Genomic DNA, 14,716 nt, shown 5'->3' with positions numbered 1-14,716 from the left:
AAAAAAAATCCATCACTTTTTTTAAGTGACTTAGTGTCTCAAGTTTGATTAAAAAGTTAATTGTATCAACTAATTTTTTAATTAAAAGTTTTAAAATTTTCAATCAATGACGTCAAAAGTTAATTGTATCTATTAATTTATTAATTGAAAACCCTTCAATTTCAATCAACTTTTTAATTGGAATTATTTTGGTGATATTTTTTCCTGTGTGGAAGAGTAAATATACTTTAGCTATTGCTAATGTGCTGCTTTTCACAACAACAAAAAACTGTTAAATGGCAGTAATTAATCTACTGAAAGCAGTAATCATTAATTGTTATTATCGGAAGAGTTTTCTATGGCTCCGCGCTATTTCATATGCGTGCCATATTATGTTAGTTAAGTTGTTTATATAAACTAAATACACAAGAAAAGTCTCTAATGAAATCCAAGTAAGTTCTTTCGGCTGTTTTTGTCTGCTGAAAAACGAAAATGTTTGTTATTTCAGCAGAGGAAACCTGTTGATAGCGGCTGAATTAAAAAAGATTATTGGTGAATATTGAACTACCTATTTTGGGTGATTTGAAAGAATCTATCTAATTGTTTTGTTATTTTATTTATTTTTATAGTAATATAAGGATAACTTAACCTCAATTCAATGTCATAGAAGCTTTTAAAGAAAACACTTTTAATATAAATATGATATGTGCTGGAAGCAACCAAAACTATTCGTTAGTATGGTACACTCGAAAGAAACCTTTAGAAATAGCAGCAAACTTTTTCTCCTAAAAAGGAAAAAGTAGCATTACTTATTTGAACAGCAAACTTACTACTGCTGTTTCAACGCAAAATTTCCTATTATGCATTAATTAACTAATGTACACTGAAAGAATAGGTTTCTTTCCACAGGAACGAAATTTTTTGGCAAACAAAGTTTTCTTTTGTACAAATAAAAGAGATAAGAAGCAATTGTTAAATTGCTGGCAATAAATTCCTATAAATTTGCTTTGGAAAAAGGGAAATTTCGTTTGTGTAAAATTGCATTTCGGTGAAAAGTATTTTTTCTCCGCATAAAGTATATACATCATAAATATGAATTATTAACATTGTCCTTACTGATATACATCCACGGATTTTTAAAAATGTAAAACCATCAAAAATGCAAATTAGAATTTTTGTCAGCTTTCCCAAAGGAGGGCGTGATTAGAACATCATTTAATTTACAATGTGAATATATGCATACATAAAATACAAAATAATTATGACAACAACCATTAAGGGGGCGAGAGAAGGAATCTAAAGTATCCGTTGCCTTCATTTAGCAAAGAACGAATATCCCGTGCATATGTATACCAAATATTGTTACCTACGTATTCATCACAGAGATGAAAAAGAATAATTTACAAAAATATCAGTAAATGTTATTTTATGTTTACTGGCACAAAATTTCCTGTCTCTATTCTATTGTATAATATTTAAAGACATTTCTTCTTCAATATAGTACGCCTTTATTGATGAGAACAAATAATCGCATCGGTTCTGGTACGTACGTGTACCGCTTTCATGAGGTGTGACATTTAAGAAGTATTCTGGACTACACCCCAGCAAAAAAAAAGCGTCGCCAAAAAGTAATGAAAATGTTCGTTTTGCATCCGGAAGTTGACGCAGAAGCGATGAATTTAACATGGGCTTGTCATAGGACGGAAGTTCTCCATTTCAACAGCCGTTGCACTGAATTTGCATCACTTCTTTAGGTGTGATCCGAATTTAATGTTTTGGGTGTAAATTAAACAATTCTGTGATATTTTGTCTTATACATAATTTTTATAATTTTTTATAATTTTTAATGGATTCTAACGTTTGTCGGAAACGTTTGACCTCAAATATTTTCAAAAATTCAAAATTTTTTCAGATTGGATTTAGCATTTTTTCGACATCATTTAAATGATTTGTACTATTTTATGAATTCTTACTCAGTTTTTAACCTATTTGAAACAAAAAAGTTAAAATCACCCATTAAAAGTATGAAAAAAACCAAGTTATACAATATTGAATTAAAAGAACTTCCTGGGTAGTTAAAATAAAGAACATCATTGGGAGTGCATCATCTGGAAGAGCTTTTAAAGTTGTGCCTTTGGAAGAACTTCCAATTTTTTTTGCTGGGACTTTACACCTGAAAAATTTACACGAATCTTTTTTTTAGACGTAGAAAGATGAAAATCCGCAAAACTGACATTTTGATCATTAAACTTAAATAAAAAATTGTTTAGCAAAATACAAATAGGTTTAGTTTATAGTTTCTGCCTGCAAATAAAATGCTGTCGGAAAAAGCGTTCTCACGTGTGAATCATAACAACTAACTTTTTGAGAGGAGTGAAGAATATGTTATGTGGTGTACAGTGCGGTGAGAACCACAACAGGCTTGAATAAGAAATGTAACTGCCACTTTAGGATAACTCTTGTTGTTCATTATAGCAGATCATACAGCATTATGTTTTTGGCTGATTTAATATTAAATTGAAACATTTGTAAGAATTTACTGAATTAGGAATCGAAATTTTTTTCAGCTGATAATACTTGCAAAAACCACAAAACCATTGCTTATACTGTTATTACTAAAAGTTTGACTTGGAAAAAACCAAATGTTGAAAAATATCTGCTAAAACAGTCAAAAATGTTATTGTTTTAAATCAAGAGACATAATCAACTTCAGTTCGATAAAACAGATACAAATTCCAAAATGGATAAGTAGTTGAAGTGTAACACTGCTACCAAGCGAAAAAAATGGAAAATCTTCCCAGGTCTTTATTTTTAATATACATCCCAAAATCTAGGGATAGGCTAAACTCTTACTTTACAATAAATTCTTTTGAGGAAATGTGTAAAAACTATTAGATTTTCGATGTTTTTGCAATAAATTAAATATTTCTCATCTCTACTGCACAGAAGTAAAAAATATTTTTTGTCTTTAATCAAGAAATTAATTGATCCAATTAATTTTTAATTTAAATGTCTCCAATCACAGAAATGATAGTATCAATCAACAAAGTCAATTAAAAAATTAATTGTTCCAGTTAAAAAATTAATTGATACAATTAATTATTGTGATTGATTTTTGTTTCAATTAAAAAAAATGTTGAACCAATTAAATTTTAAATTGAGTATTTTTTTAAATTCAATTAAAATTTTAATTAAAAACAAAAAAATGTTGGTGATATTTTTTCTGTATGGGTAAGGACACATAAAAATCTTGAAATGCCCAAAAAATAATTGAAAAATGTGGCGATTAATTTCTGTGTAGACGTGGAATTTTCAATAAATTTTCTGTTAGTATTGTCTCAGAGTCTTTACATACAGAAAAAAAATGGAACAATTAAGAAAAAATTGTATTTTTATGTTTTTTCAAATGAAAACCGGAATACTGAAAAAGAATAACATCTGAAGAATTAATGAGAAATCAATACAGAGAATGTTATAAATGCTGACACCCATCGCTATTATAAGTGCATGTAACATTTTATTTATATATGTATATGCACTACTTCGGGATCGAAAAAGAACATTTACAGTGTTTTTGTTTCTTGGCTACGCTTTGATAAATTTTGTGTTGTCATATTTATTTCAACAACATCCTCTGCAACATAATCTTCCAAAAAATTTGTCAGGGAATCGTCACAATTACAATCGAAATCAAAATCGTAATTTTTAATTCATTCTTAAATTATAAAACATTTTCACGAGTAGTGAAAATCGGGACAGACTCAACTGCTACATTAATTGTTTATAGCCAATTATCCAACTGCAATTTATTTTTGTTTTTTTTTTTTAGAAAAATATGTCATTATAACTATTTTTTGTCATTTTAAGTTGCCTGATATATTTTAATTATATTCACGTAGTTCGAATATCTATTGTATTCGGTGATAGGGCTATTTTTAGTTAAAAACCAAATTGATTGATACTATTTGATTGTTCGCAGTTGAAATTCCAAATAATACATAGCCACTGTGACTTTTTTGGGTTTTTAAGATTCTTTAAGTTTTAATGAATTAATTAAATTAAATACATTGAATTATGTTGTCTTGCTTTCAACAAATTTAAATTCGAAATCAACTATGACAGCTTGAAATATCAGTATAAACAAAAACTAACCACTTCACAAAAAAAAATTTGACCAGTACCAAAGGTTTTTGTCTTTACAATAATGATTTTGGTATTGATTTCGAGCCAAAAAAGCAAAGGGGTGCATTAACCCATTAGAGGGTTAAGAATACACTTAAGATGAAATTCTCTTTGAGGTTTGCGTACTTGATATTGGGAAACAAATTTGAATTTATTCGCATTTTTCATTATGTGGTATTCAAATCCTTTAAAAACATTTTAACCTTGATTGAGAACCGACTTCATGTATAAACTATGAAAATTTGTTCTCAATTTATTTTATAAAAAAATTCAACACGGTTCATGGCAATTTTCTTTTAGGTAAAGATACCCATTTTAAAGTCGAGTCTCCTAACCCTAATGACTTTGTACAAGACTTTTATATAGCATGCGTAACTTATGCGCTTTACAGACTATCAGTTATTCCGGACGGAATGTCGGTGTTTGTAAAGAATCTTACAGTGTGTCGGATCGATACGACTTGTCGGCGATGACTAAATAATCGGTAAATGTGTTATCGATCCCATAAACATGCAGCAGTATCGATTATGCCTTCGGACTTAACTCATAATGTGCACAATATATGGGATATGTTCGACACGAGCACTGTCGTCCGGAATAACTGATAGTCTGTAAAGCGCATTAAGGACATGAAATCTTTTTGTTTAAGGCATTAATTTTTTTCAGTGTTTATAGCAGCAAGTATTCTACTACTGCTATAGGAACAATTCTTTGTTGTTCAAATCACAGAACAGTGAAACATCTCAGAAGTGGACCCCCACGGTCGCCTAAGTTTTGTCTACATTTGGGAGGTATCCAGTTACAAGAGATTAATTTTAATGTGTTAAAATTAAAAATGTCTCACGACAATTGTCCGCTTTTTCAGAGTGTGCAAGTTTGAGAGGCTTCACTGTAAATAGTCTACTCAAAACCAGCAAAGGGAATTTGTTATTATTAACAGAGTTTTCTTTGGTCTATGAGTGCAAATTTGGAAAAAAATCGAATTTTACTTTTAGATCCTATTGTTTTTTATTTGAGTTTTCTTTATGGTACAAATTTTTAAATTAGTAAATTTACTTATAACTTGGGGTCTCTTCTTCTCTACATTTTCAAAAAAAAAAAATAGTAATTTTAATTTTATTTCATATTTTCAGATTTTTTGCCATAAGGAAGTGCGTGCTATTTTCCCTAAGATTATGTACGTCTATCGACTTATCTTCTGACAATCGAAAATGGTCTCTTGGGCTTATCCTAAACGGTATGGATGATTTCCACCGTCGAGTCATGTTTGTTGTTTTTTTTTCATATAAATTACAATAATTATTCTCTAAACAAAAACATAAGAAAATGCGAGTGTTTACAAATTATAATGTGTAATGGAGTAATGAACAAAAATAAAATTGTGTATAAAAAAATATATATAACTAAAAACAAATATATAGTCGAGTTGGAGCTACAGGTTTAGTTGATGGTTTACGATACAATAGTAATACTAAATAATAGACTATAAATATTTTAAAATCAAGTATAATTAAACTGTTTTAGCTTACTTTTCTTTTATCAAATATGATTAAAAAAAACAACAAAATATATAACGTGTGGGGGCTCACAAAAAAACCACAACAAAAAAAATGTAAAAAATATATATGTAAAATATTTTTCATATTCTGTATAAAATAAAATAGAAAATATCAAAAAAATTGTCATACATGTAAATTTTGAAATTAAATGAAAATCTAAATTATTTTATTTTGCGTTACGCATATGTTTCTTTGTTGTTGTGGTTGTAGGCTGATTGGGTTTTGGGTTGATGTTATTGAAATGGGGGAATATTAAATTTTATTGGGAAGGATTTTGAGCAGCATTATGTTGCAGAGGATGTTGTTGTTGTTGTTGATGGTGGGGAGGCTTCATGATTTGATGCTGTTGCTGCTGCAGTGGATATGGGGCACTTCCAACAGTTCCTCCATTGTTGCCATTATGATTATTGGGGGCCAGGTGTTGTTGGTGCTGTAAATTATGATGGTTGGGGATTTGTGAAGAATGATGGGGTGGCATATGATTTGGTAGCTGTTGTTGCATGTGTTGCTGATGCAGAGTAGGTGGTGGTGGTGGATGATGATGATACGGATGCTGGATCTGATGTTGTTGATGATGATGTGGATGATGTTGCATATGATTAGACGCTGTGGCTGTATGCTGTTGTTGTCCATTTGGTGGTAAAGGTGATCCAATTATTGTTGCCGTTGGACCCATATTAGCAGAGCTCACCACTACCATCGGACTCATGGGCATTGAAGGTGGTCGTTGAACGACAACATGGTGATGCATATTCGGCGCTGTTGGCGTTTGATGTAATTGGGGGTTATGATGTAATGGCATGCTGGTGGGTGTCTGTGGTCTGGATATTGACGTAGGCAAATGGGAACTGGGTCCTTGATTGTGGGGCCCCCCTTGGTAGGGTGTTACCGGTGTAGATGGTACATTAGCTAGAGGCTTTTGTTTGGTAGGCGTTTGTATTACATCATTAGCAGCATTGCCATTTAGATTTCCATTTGCATGATCATGTCCTATAGCGGTTATGCCGTTAGTTACAACCGCCGGTGCTGCCTGTGGAACAGGCGCCGCCGACGATGTTTCCGACGACGTCATATTTGCTGCTGAACTTTCATTATTGTCCACCGTGGAAGGGTTATTAATGGTATTATTGGATACAGTGCTGTTGTTTGAGGACTCGGAAGTGCTATTTATGGTAGGATTGGTATTAGAGGAATCTGTATTACTGGAACTAGCTGATGGTGCTGCTGCAACCGCTGCTGTTGAGGTGGACGTGGAGGATGAAGTATTGGTAGTGGTGGTGGTGTTTTTGTTGGTGGTCGTGGTAGGGGCATTACTGTTAGTAGTACCTAAAACATAATTCAATACCAATTATTTTCAAAAACCAAAAACAAAAAAAAAATTCAAAATAAATAAAAACAAAAATCAATATACATATGTAATTCGGAAACAAAAACATAAGAGAACGTTTTTTTTTTTAATGTGAGTGTAAAAGAAAATCGACGCATATTAAAAGTTATCTCCCACATAGGCCCATATGAATATATCCCAATATTTCCTAATGGCCAACTAGCCTTTGTATTATTTCTCTATACAAGTTTAGTTAATTACCCATAACTTTAAACGATTTCGAAAGTTTGTTACAGTACTAAGAACTTTTATAAGGATCACTTCATTGTCTGTTTTTATTTAGTACTTACCCGCTGCTGTATTTGCAAGGAAGCTCTTTGTTTTCTCTAAAATATAAGGCAAATTATAGCCATCCTTTGTGTAACTGCAATAGAAGAAAATAGAGAAACATAACTAATGAAAAGCTATTCCAAGGTCATTTAAAAATACCAATTTATAAATTCTCATCTTATTTATAACTAAATTATTTATACTAACATGCAAAAAACTTCGGTTTAATAATTTTTATTCAATTTGTTTAAAAATATGAACTCATTCGCCACAAGTTTCTAACATAAATCTAAATTTGCTTTCATGGTGGGTTCGCTTTTTTATTGGTGTACATATCGATAAATATTGGTGATGGGGGGTATAAAAAAACGTTAGTTTCAGTACCACGGTTGCCACAGTTGGTAGAATTCTACCAAAAATGCTTGTTGTTATTGATGTTACAGTTTATTGTGATTTCATCCATTTTATGTTATACGCTGTCGTACTTCAGCTTGTGGCCAGATCTGGACACCCTCCGACTAAGGTGGAGGGTGTCCAGAGTGATCTGGTGGTAAGTCGGGTTGGTTTAGCTGGGCAAGGGAAAAGATGACGCGTGTCGTGTGACCCTTGGTTACAAATTGGACATACGTCAGCTACGCTGCTATCAATCACTGATAAGTAGGAATTGAGGCGGCTGCACATGCCTGATCTTAATTGGGCTAAAACTGCCCTAGTATCCTCATGAATCCTGTTCAAACCTGCCTGGTACGCTGCTTGATCTAGAGGCTCTCTTTTGTAGCGCTGGATCTCGCGCTCTAGATGGTGTATATCAACCCTTACATTCCTGGGTGGTGGTAGTGTATCCATGAGATGGTGGTTTGGATGATTACTGCGATAACAACCCAGGAGATACTGCTTTCACAACATGTAATTGTGTCTTCGCACAGGGATGATCTTTGTCTCCACATAAAGGTGATCCAGGGGTGTGCTGCGGAGACACCCAGTCGCAGTTCTAAGAGCAGCGTTCTGGCAGGTCTGTATGTTATTCCACTGCGTATAACTAGTCTGCGGTGTCCACACAGGAGCTGCATAGTTTACCACTCACCGGGCAATTGCCTTATAGGTAGTTAACAAGGTTTCTTTGTCCGAACACCAAGTACTGCCGGCAAGTGACTTGAGGACCTTGTTTCTACCACGGAGCTTATTACATATTGCAGTGGCATGGGCAGACGACCTGGAAAGACTGTCGAATGTGACCCCAAGAATCTTGGGGTAATTTGTGGTCGGAATTATTTCGCCATCGACACTAATATTCAACTACCTGTGCACTACTGCCGTCCATGTAGTGAATAGTGTGGCTGAGGATTTGGTGGGGGATATCCTCAAGTTTCTCGCAGTGAAATAACTAGTAAGATTAGCGATGTACACATTTAAACTATCGCAGATGTCATCAACATTGGGCCCAGATGCCAAGATTGTACAATCGTCTGCGTATGATACAATCTCGACGTCGTCTTGAGGGTGTGGAATAGAGGATAGGTAGAGGCTAAACAGTGCCGGAGATATCTCCCCACCCTGGGGAACTCCCTGTTTCACTCTATGGGGTCTCGATTTCCTATCCCTAAATTCCACATAATTAGTAGCCCAACGCTTGGATCCAGCCGGACGTGTTCTCGATGTCCTCCAAATGGTATATTTTTTTACTGTTTGGTAGATTGTTAGAATTCGTGATGGTTTGGTAGATTTTGAAAATTATTCCAAATTTTTGACAAAATTTTCTATAGAAATAACATTTTCTATGGAAATAACATTTTCTGTGGAAATAACATTTTGACAACATTTTCTATGGATATAAAATTTTTACAAAATTTTCTATAGAAATAAAATTTTGACGAAATTTTCAATAGAAATAAAATTTGGAAAAATTTTCTATAGAAATAAAATTTTGATAAAATTTTCTATAGAAATAAAATTTTGATAAAATTTTCTATAGAAATAAAATTTTGAAAAAATAAGAGTTTTGCTCAAATTTTCTCCAAATTTTGGTAGATTATTTATGCCTCGAGTGGCAACCGTGGCTAACAGTCGTCTTAGCGCATTTCACCACCGACGGAGTTGCCATAAGAACGTCTAACGAATATTTTAAGACCAAAGAAAAACGAATGCTGTTCATGAAATCGTGAACGCCCATGGACGAAACAGTGAACATTCCGTTTTGGTTTTTCGTCAAAGTTTCCGTTTCATATTGTTTAAAAAGTATTTTTTTCCATTAATGCATATCCCAAAAAGATTGTCAGAGCTTTGGGGTCTGAGATCAATATTTCGAAATGGAAAAACCAATATACCGTTCATGCTATAGTATAGAATGGTATAATAAAAAAGTCATTTAAAACAAGTAAGGAAAGTCTAAAGTCGGGCGGGGCCGACTATATTATACACTTCACCACTTTGTAAGTCCACATTTTCGATACCATATCAAATTCGTCCAATGTGTTGGATGCTATATGAATCCATACACATATATTCTGTATATCTGAGGAGATCTGTACAGAGTTCTGCAATACTTATAGATTTTACATTTAAGTCGGCTAATGCGCTGAGGTGGAACACAACGTTAGTAAAAAAATATAGGAAACATTTAAATATGAACCAATTTTGAGGCAACTTCGCAAAAGTGTATTTATGATTTATCGGTCGATAGATGTGTAATAGAGTAGTAGGAAAATTTGAGTCATTTTGATAAGTTTTCGACTTAGCAGTGGCGATTTGATAAGGAAAATGTAGGTATTTCGGCCAGTTTTGCCTAAACAGGAAAAACATATATATATGGAATCTATATCGAAATCTGAACCGATTGCAATCAAATTTCACATGCATAGTTACTATGTTGAATCTACTCCCCGTGCAAAATTTCACGAAAATAGGATAACAACTTTGACGTCTGTTGTCATATGACGGAAAATCGGGCGAAAAATATATATGGGAGCTATATCAAAATCTGAACCGATTTCAACCAAAATAAACACGCATATGCAGAACCTTAATTCTACTGCCTGTTCAAAGTGTCAAGTTCAATTCTACTTCCTCTGCAAAATTTCACGGCTTTGAGGTCATATAAATCCAAATCGGAAGAAAGACATATATGTGAGCTATATCTAAATCGGAACCGATTTTAACAAAATTAAGCACACTTAACGATATTATTAAACGTACTTGTTGTGCAAAATTTGAAGCAAATCAGGGCAAAACTCTGGCTTTTGGGGCCATATAAGTCCAAATCGGGCGAAAGATATATATGGGAGCTATATCAAAATCTGAACCGATTTCAACCAAAATAAACACGCATATGCAGAACCTTAATTCTACTGCCTGTTCAAAGTTTCAAGTTCAATTCTACTTCCTCTGCAAAATTTCACGTAAATCAGAGTAGCACTTTTGACTCTGTGGGCATATTAGTCCAAATAGGGCGAATGATATATATGGGAGCTATATCTAAATCGGAACCGATTTTAACCAAATTAAGCACACTTAACGATATTATTAAACGTACTTGTTGTGCAAAATTTGAAGCAAATCAGGGCAAAACCCTGGCTTTTGGGGCCATATAAGTCCAAATCGGTCGAATGATATATATGGGAGCTATATCTAAATCTGAACCGATTTTAACCAAATTAAGCACACTTAACGATATTATTAAACGTACTTGTTGTGCAAAATTTGAAGCAAATCAGGGCAAAACTCTGGCTTTTGGGGCCATATAAGTCCAAATCGGTCGAAAGATATATATGGGAGCTATATCTAAATCTGAACCGATTTCAACTAAATTTGGCACAATTAACGATACTATTAAACGTACTCCTTGTACAAAATTTTAATCAAATCAGGGCAAAACTCTGGCTTTTGAAGCCATATAAGTCAAAATCGGACGAAAGATATATAGGGGAGCTATATCTAAATCTGAACCGATTTCAACTAAATTTGGCACAATTAACGATACTATTGAACGTACTCGTTGTGCAAAATTTGAAGCAAATCAGGGCAAAACTCTCGCTTTTGGGGCCACATAAGTCCAAATCGGACGAAAGATATATATGGGAGCTACATATAAATCTGAACCGATTTAGCTGATATTTGACAATTTTTACGGGACTGCCAAAACATTCAGATGTACAAAATTTGAAGAACGTCGGTTCATAAATACGTGAATTATGATCAAATCGGTGATAACGATATATGACAGCTATATCTAAATTTGAACCGATTTTTTCCAAAATCAATAGCGATTGTCTTCTACCCGAAGAAAGACGTTGTGTCAAATTTGAGGACGATCGGACTTAAACTGCGACCTGTACTTTGTGCACAAAATTACATATACAGACAGACGGACGGACGGACAGACAGACAGACAGACAGACGGACATCGCTAAATCGACTCAGAATTTAATTCTAAGCCGATCGGTATACTAAAAGGGTCTATGACAATTATTTCTTGGCGTTACATACAAATGCACAAACTTATTATACCCTGTACCACCCTGTACCACAAAATAAATGACACTATGCACTATCGAACTCTTAGTTTTATGAAAATTAAACTACAAAACAATTAGCAACAAACTGTAAATAAATAAATTTCCCTTCTTTCGAAAATAGCTTTCACAATGACTGCTGAACGAACTGTAATTTACATCTTATCTATAATCAGAAAATAGAAAAAAGCAAAAAAAACCTATTTCGGTCTAAGTATTAAGTATAGACGGATGTAAATCGTATATACTTATTATATGGATGGTTAGATTAGATACTTACATTTCGGTACGTTTTGTGCAAAATAAATTTTTAAAATTACTATAAATGCAAAATAATGTAAACGTTGGTAAACCTTGTCCAAGATAACGGGCAAATTTTATTTGATCAGGTTTATTTAGGCCACTTTGATTGAGTGATAGAAACGGTCGATGATCTTGTATATCATATTCCTAGAAAGAAATGGAAAAACGAAATAATTTAAAATAAATTAAAAATCACATCACATACATTTATAGGATACAAAAACAACGATATTGAGCTAACTTGCATTTAAAAAAAGAAAAGACAAAAAAAAAAAAAAATAAATCAGACATTTAAAAAATTTCAAATTATTCAAAAAACCAGATTACATGAAATGTCTTTTTTTGTACACTTAACTACCAAAAGCAATGGTTTAAATATTACCATTGCTTGTATGGAATATAAAATAAACCAGTTTCACTTTATTCACTTACGATACAATATGACATTGTATCTAGGTAAATATGTAGAGAGATAGGAGAAAGAAATAGTGAAAATCAGTACTACAATTTCTTTTACAATAAAATCATATATGAATTTAATAACGAAATTTCTATAACATAAATTTTAAAACATAATATTCACAAAAAAAAAATAATTCTTTCCTATGAACCGAAATTTTAGGGCAATAATGATTTCATTTATTAATTTAGGCAACGTTACCAGTCTCTTTAAAGGCAAATAGATCCTTGTTTATGGTAGTAATTACCATGTTTGCTCCCAACGAACTATATTTAGCCGCAAAAAAACAACTTTAACAACAAAGTAGAATTTTGTTGTTCCCAAAATTCGTTTCCCAGAAAAGAGATTCATTTTTTGCGTGTAAAAAAATAATATGACATTTTTGTTGACAGATATTTTACATAATTTGTTTTTAATACTTTTTCTTTAAAAATAGATATGTTAGCCATCTTATTGAGGGCAAATTTTTTGAAATAAAAAAATATTTCTAATGTAAAGGAAGATAGTCTTGTTTTAAAGAAATAATCTATAAACGGATGGGAAGCATTGTCGTTCGTGCAATGGTTAGCTTGCCAGAATTGTATACAAAGTGTGCGCAGAAAACAAATGTTTCTGATTCAATCACGACATTAATTGATTCAATTAATTTTGTAATTGAAATATCTTCAATCACGAAAATTATAGTATCAGTTACAGTTTCAATTGGGCATAAAAAATACTTGATTAAAGAATTAATTCATAGCTAATTTCAATTAATTTTTAATAGATGTTGATTGAAAACTCAATTAATTTTTTAATTTAATTTATGTTTATGTTTATTGCAAAACTGAATTTTTTTAATTTAATCTAAAACGCAACTATTTTCAATAACTTTCTTAACTGTTTTTGTGTTTTAAGTTTAACATTTGATTTGATTGTTTCAAATAATTTTTAATTAAAAATCAAACAAAACTTTCAATAATTTTTTTACAGACTGGCTTAGTCTTCCGAGTTTGATTAAAAAGTTAATTGTATAAAATAATTTTTTAATTGAAAAAGTTTTAAGCTTCAATATTAAGCAGAAAAAGTGATTCCATCATGAAAGAAAATGTATGTTTATATCATAGGTTAGGTTACGTATAAAGGGTGATACGGTCAAAATTTGGTCAAAACGCGTGTAAATCGGTGAAATCGTTTATTTAAAAAATCAAATTAAATTTCTTTTTCAAGTTCAATTAGTATAAAATTCAGGAAAAATATTCAGTTAGGCTTTCGCTTTTCCAAATCCGAATTGCCGGGCCTCACGCTTGACACCTGCCATCAGATTTTGTACAGCCACCTTGTCCACCTTCTTCGCCGCAGAAAGCCAGCTTGCCTTGAACTGCTGCTCGTACTTGGTCTTCTTTAGGTTCCGCTTGACAATAGCCCAGTATTTCTCAATTGGGCGGAGCTCTGGCCTGCACGTTGTTGGCGGCGTACCGCTCCATAGCCTTTTTACCGTAATGGCAAGATGCCAAATCCGGCCAAAACAGTGCGGAACAACCGTGTTTCTTCAGGAAAGGCAGCAGACGTTTATTCAAACACTCTTTCACGTAAATTTCTTGGTTGACAGTCCCGGAAGCTATGAAAATGCTGCTTTTCAAGCCACAGGTACAGATGGCTTGCCAAACCAGATATTTCTTTGCGAACTTTGACAGTTTTATGTGCTTGAAAATATCTGTTACCTTTCCCCTTCCTTTTGCCGTATAAAACTCCTGTCCCGGAAGCTGCTTGTAGTCGGCTTTGACGTAGGTTTCGTCGTCCATTACCACGCAGTCAAACTTCATCAGCATCGTCGTGTACAGCCTCCGGGATCGCGCTTTGGCCGTCGTATTTTGTTTATCATCGCGATTTGGAGTCACTACATTCTTGTAAGTCGATAGTCCGACTCGTTTTTTGGCTCGATGCACGGTTGTAGACGATACACCCAGCTTACTTGCGGCATCTCGGAGAGAGAGGTTAGCTTGAAACTACCGGCAACTCTCTTTGTCGTCTCAGCGGCTTCCGGTTTTCGATTTCCCCCCGATCCAGACTTCCTGGCTGTCGACAA

General features: G+C 33.2%; 1 protein-coding gene across 3 annotated transcripts in view; it reads right to left on the bottom strand.

Moving 5' to 3' along the window:
- The window catches only part of LOC142234624 (uncharacterized), a 123,671-nt gene that overhangs the window by 23,295 nt on the left and 85,660 nt on the right, over positions 1-14,716 (bottom strand). For 2 of the 3 annotated variants that reach the window (XM_075305781.1, XM_075305782.1), the window contains exons 4-5: positions 12,166-12,335; positions 7,398-7,471 (exon numbers count right to left, since the gene is read on the bottom strand). In XM_075305781.1, coding sequence (XP_075161896.1) covers positions 7,398-7,471; positions 12,166-12,335 — 244 coding nt within the window. Of the gene's footprint in view, positions 1-5,144; positions 7,047-7,397; positions 7,472-12,165; positions 12,336-14,716 lie in introns of those variants that run through there. The other variant, XM_075305780.1, reaches the window with a different exon arrangement.

This window comes from Haematobia irritans, chromosome 4 (genome assembly GCF_050003625.1).
Source record: "Haematobia irritans isolate KBUSLIRL chromosome 4, ASM5000362v1, whole genome shotgun sequence".
Taxonomy (NCBI): domain Eukaryota; kingdom Metazoa; phylum Arthropoda; class Insecta; order Diptera; family Muscidae; genus Haematobia; species Haematobia irritans.
Note: the sequence above shows the minus strand (reverse complement) of the source record. Positions and strands in the feature narration are given on the sequence as shown.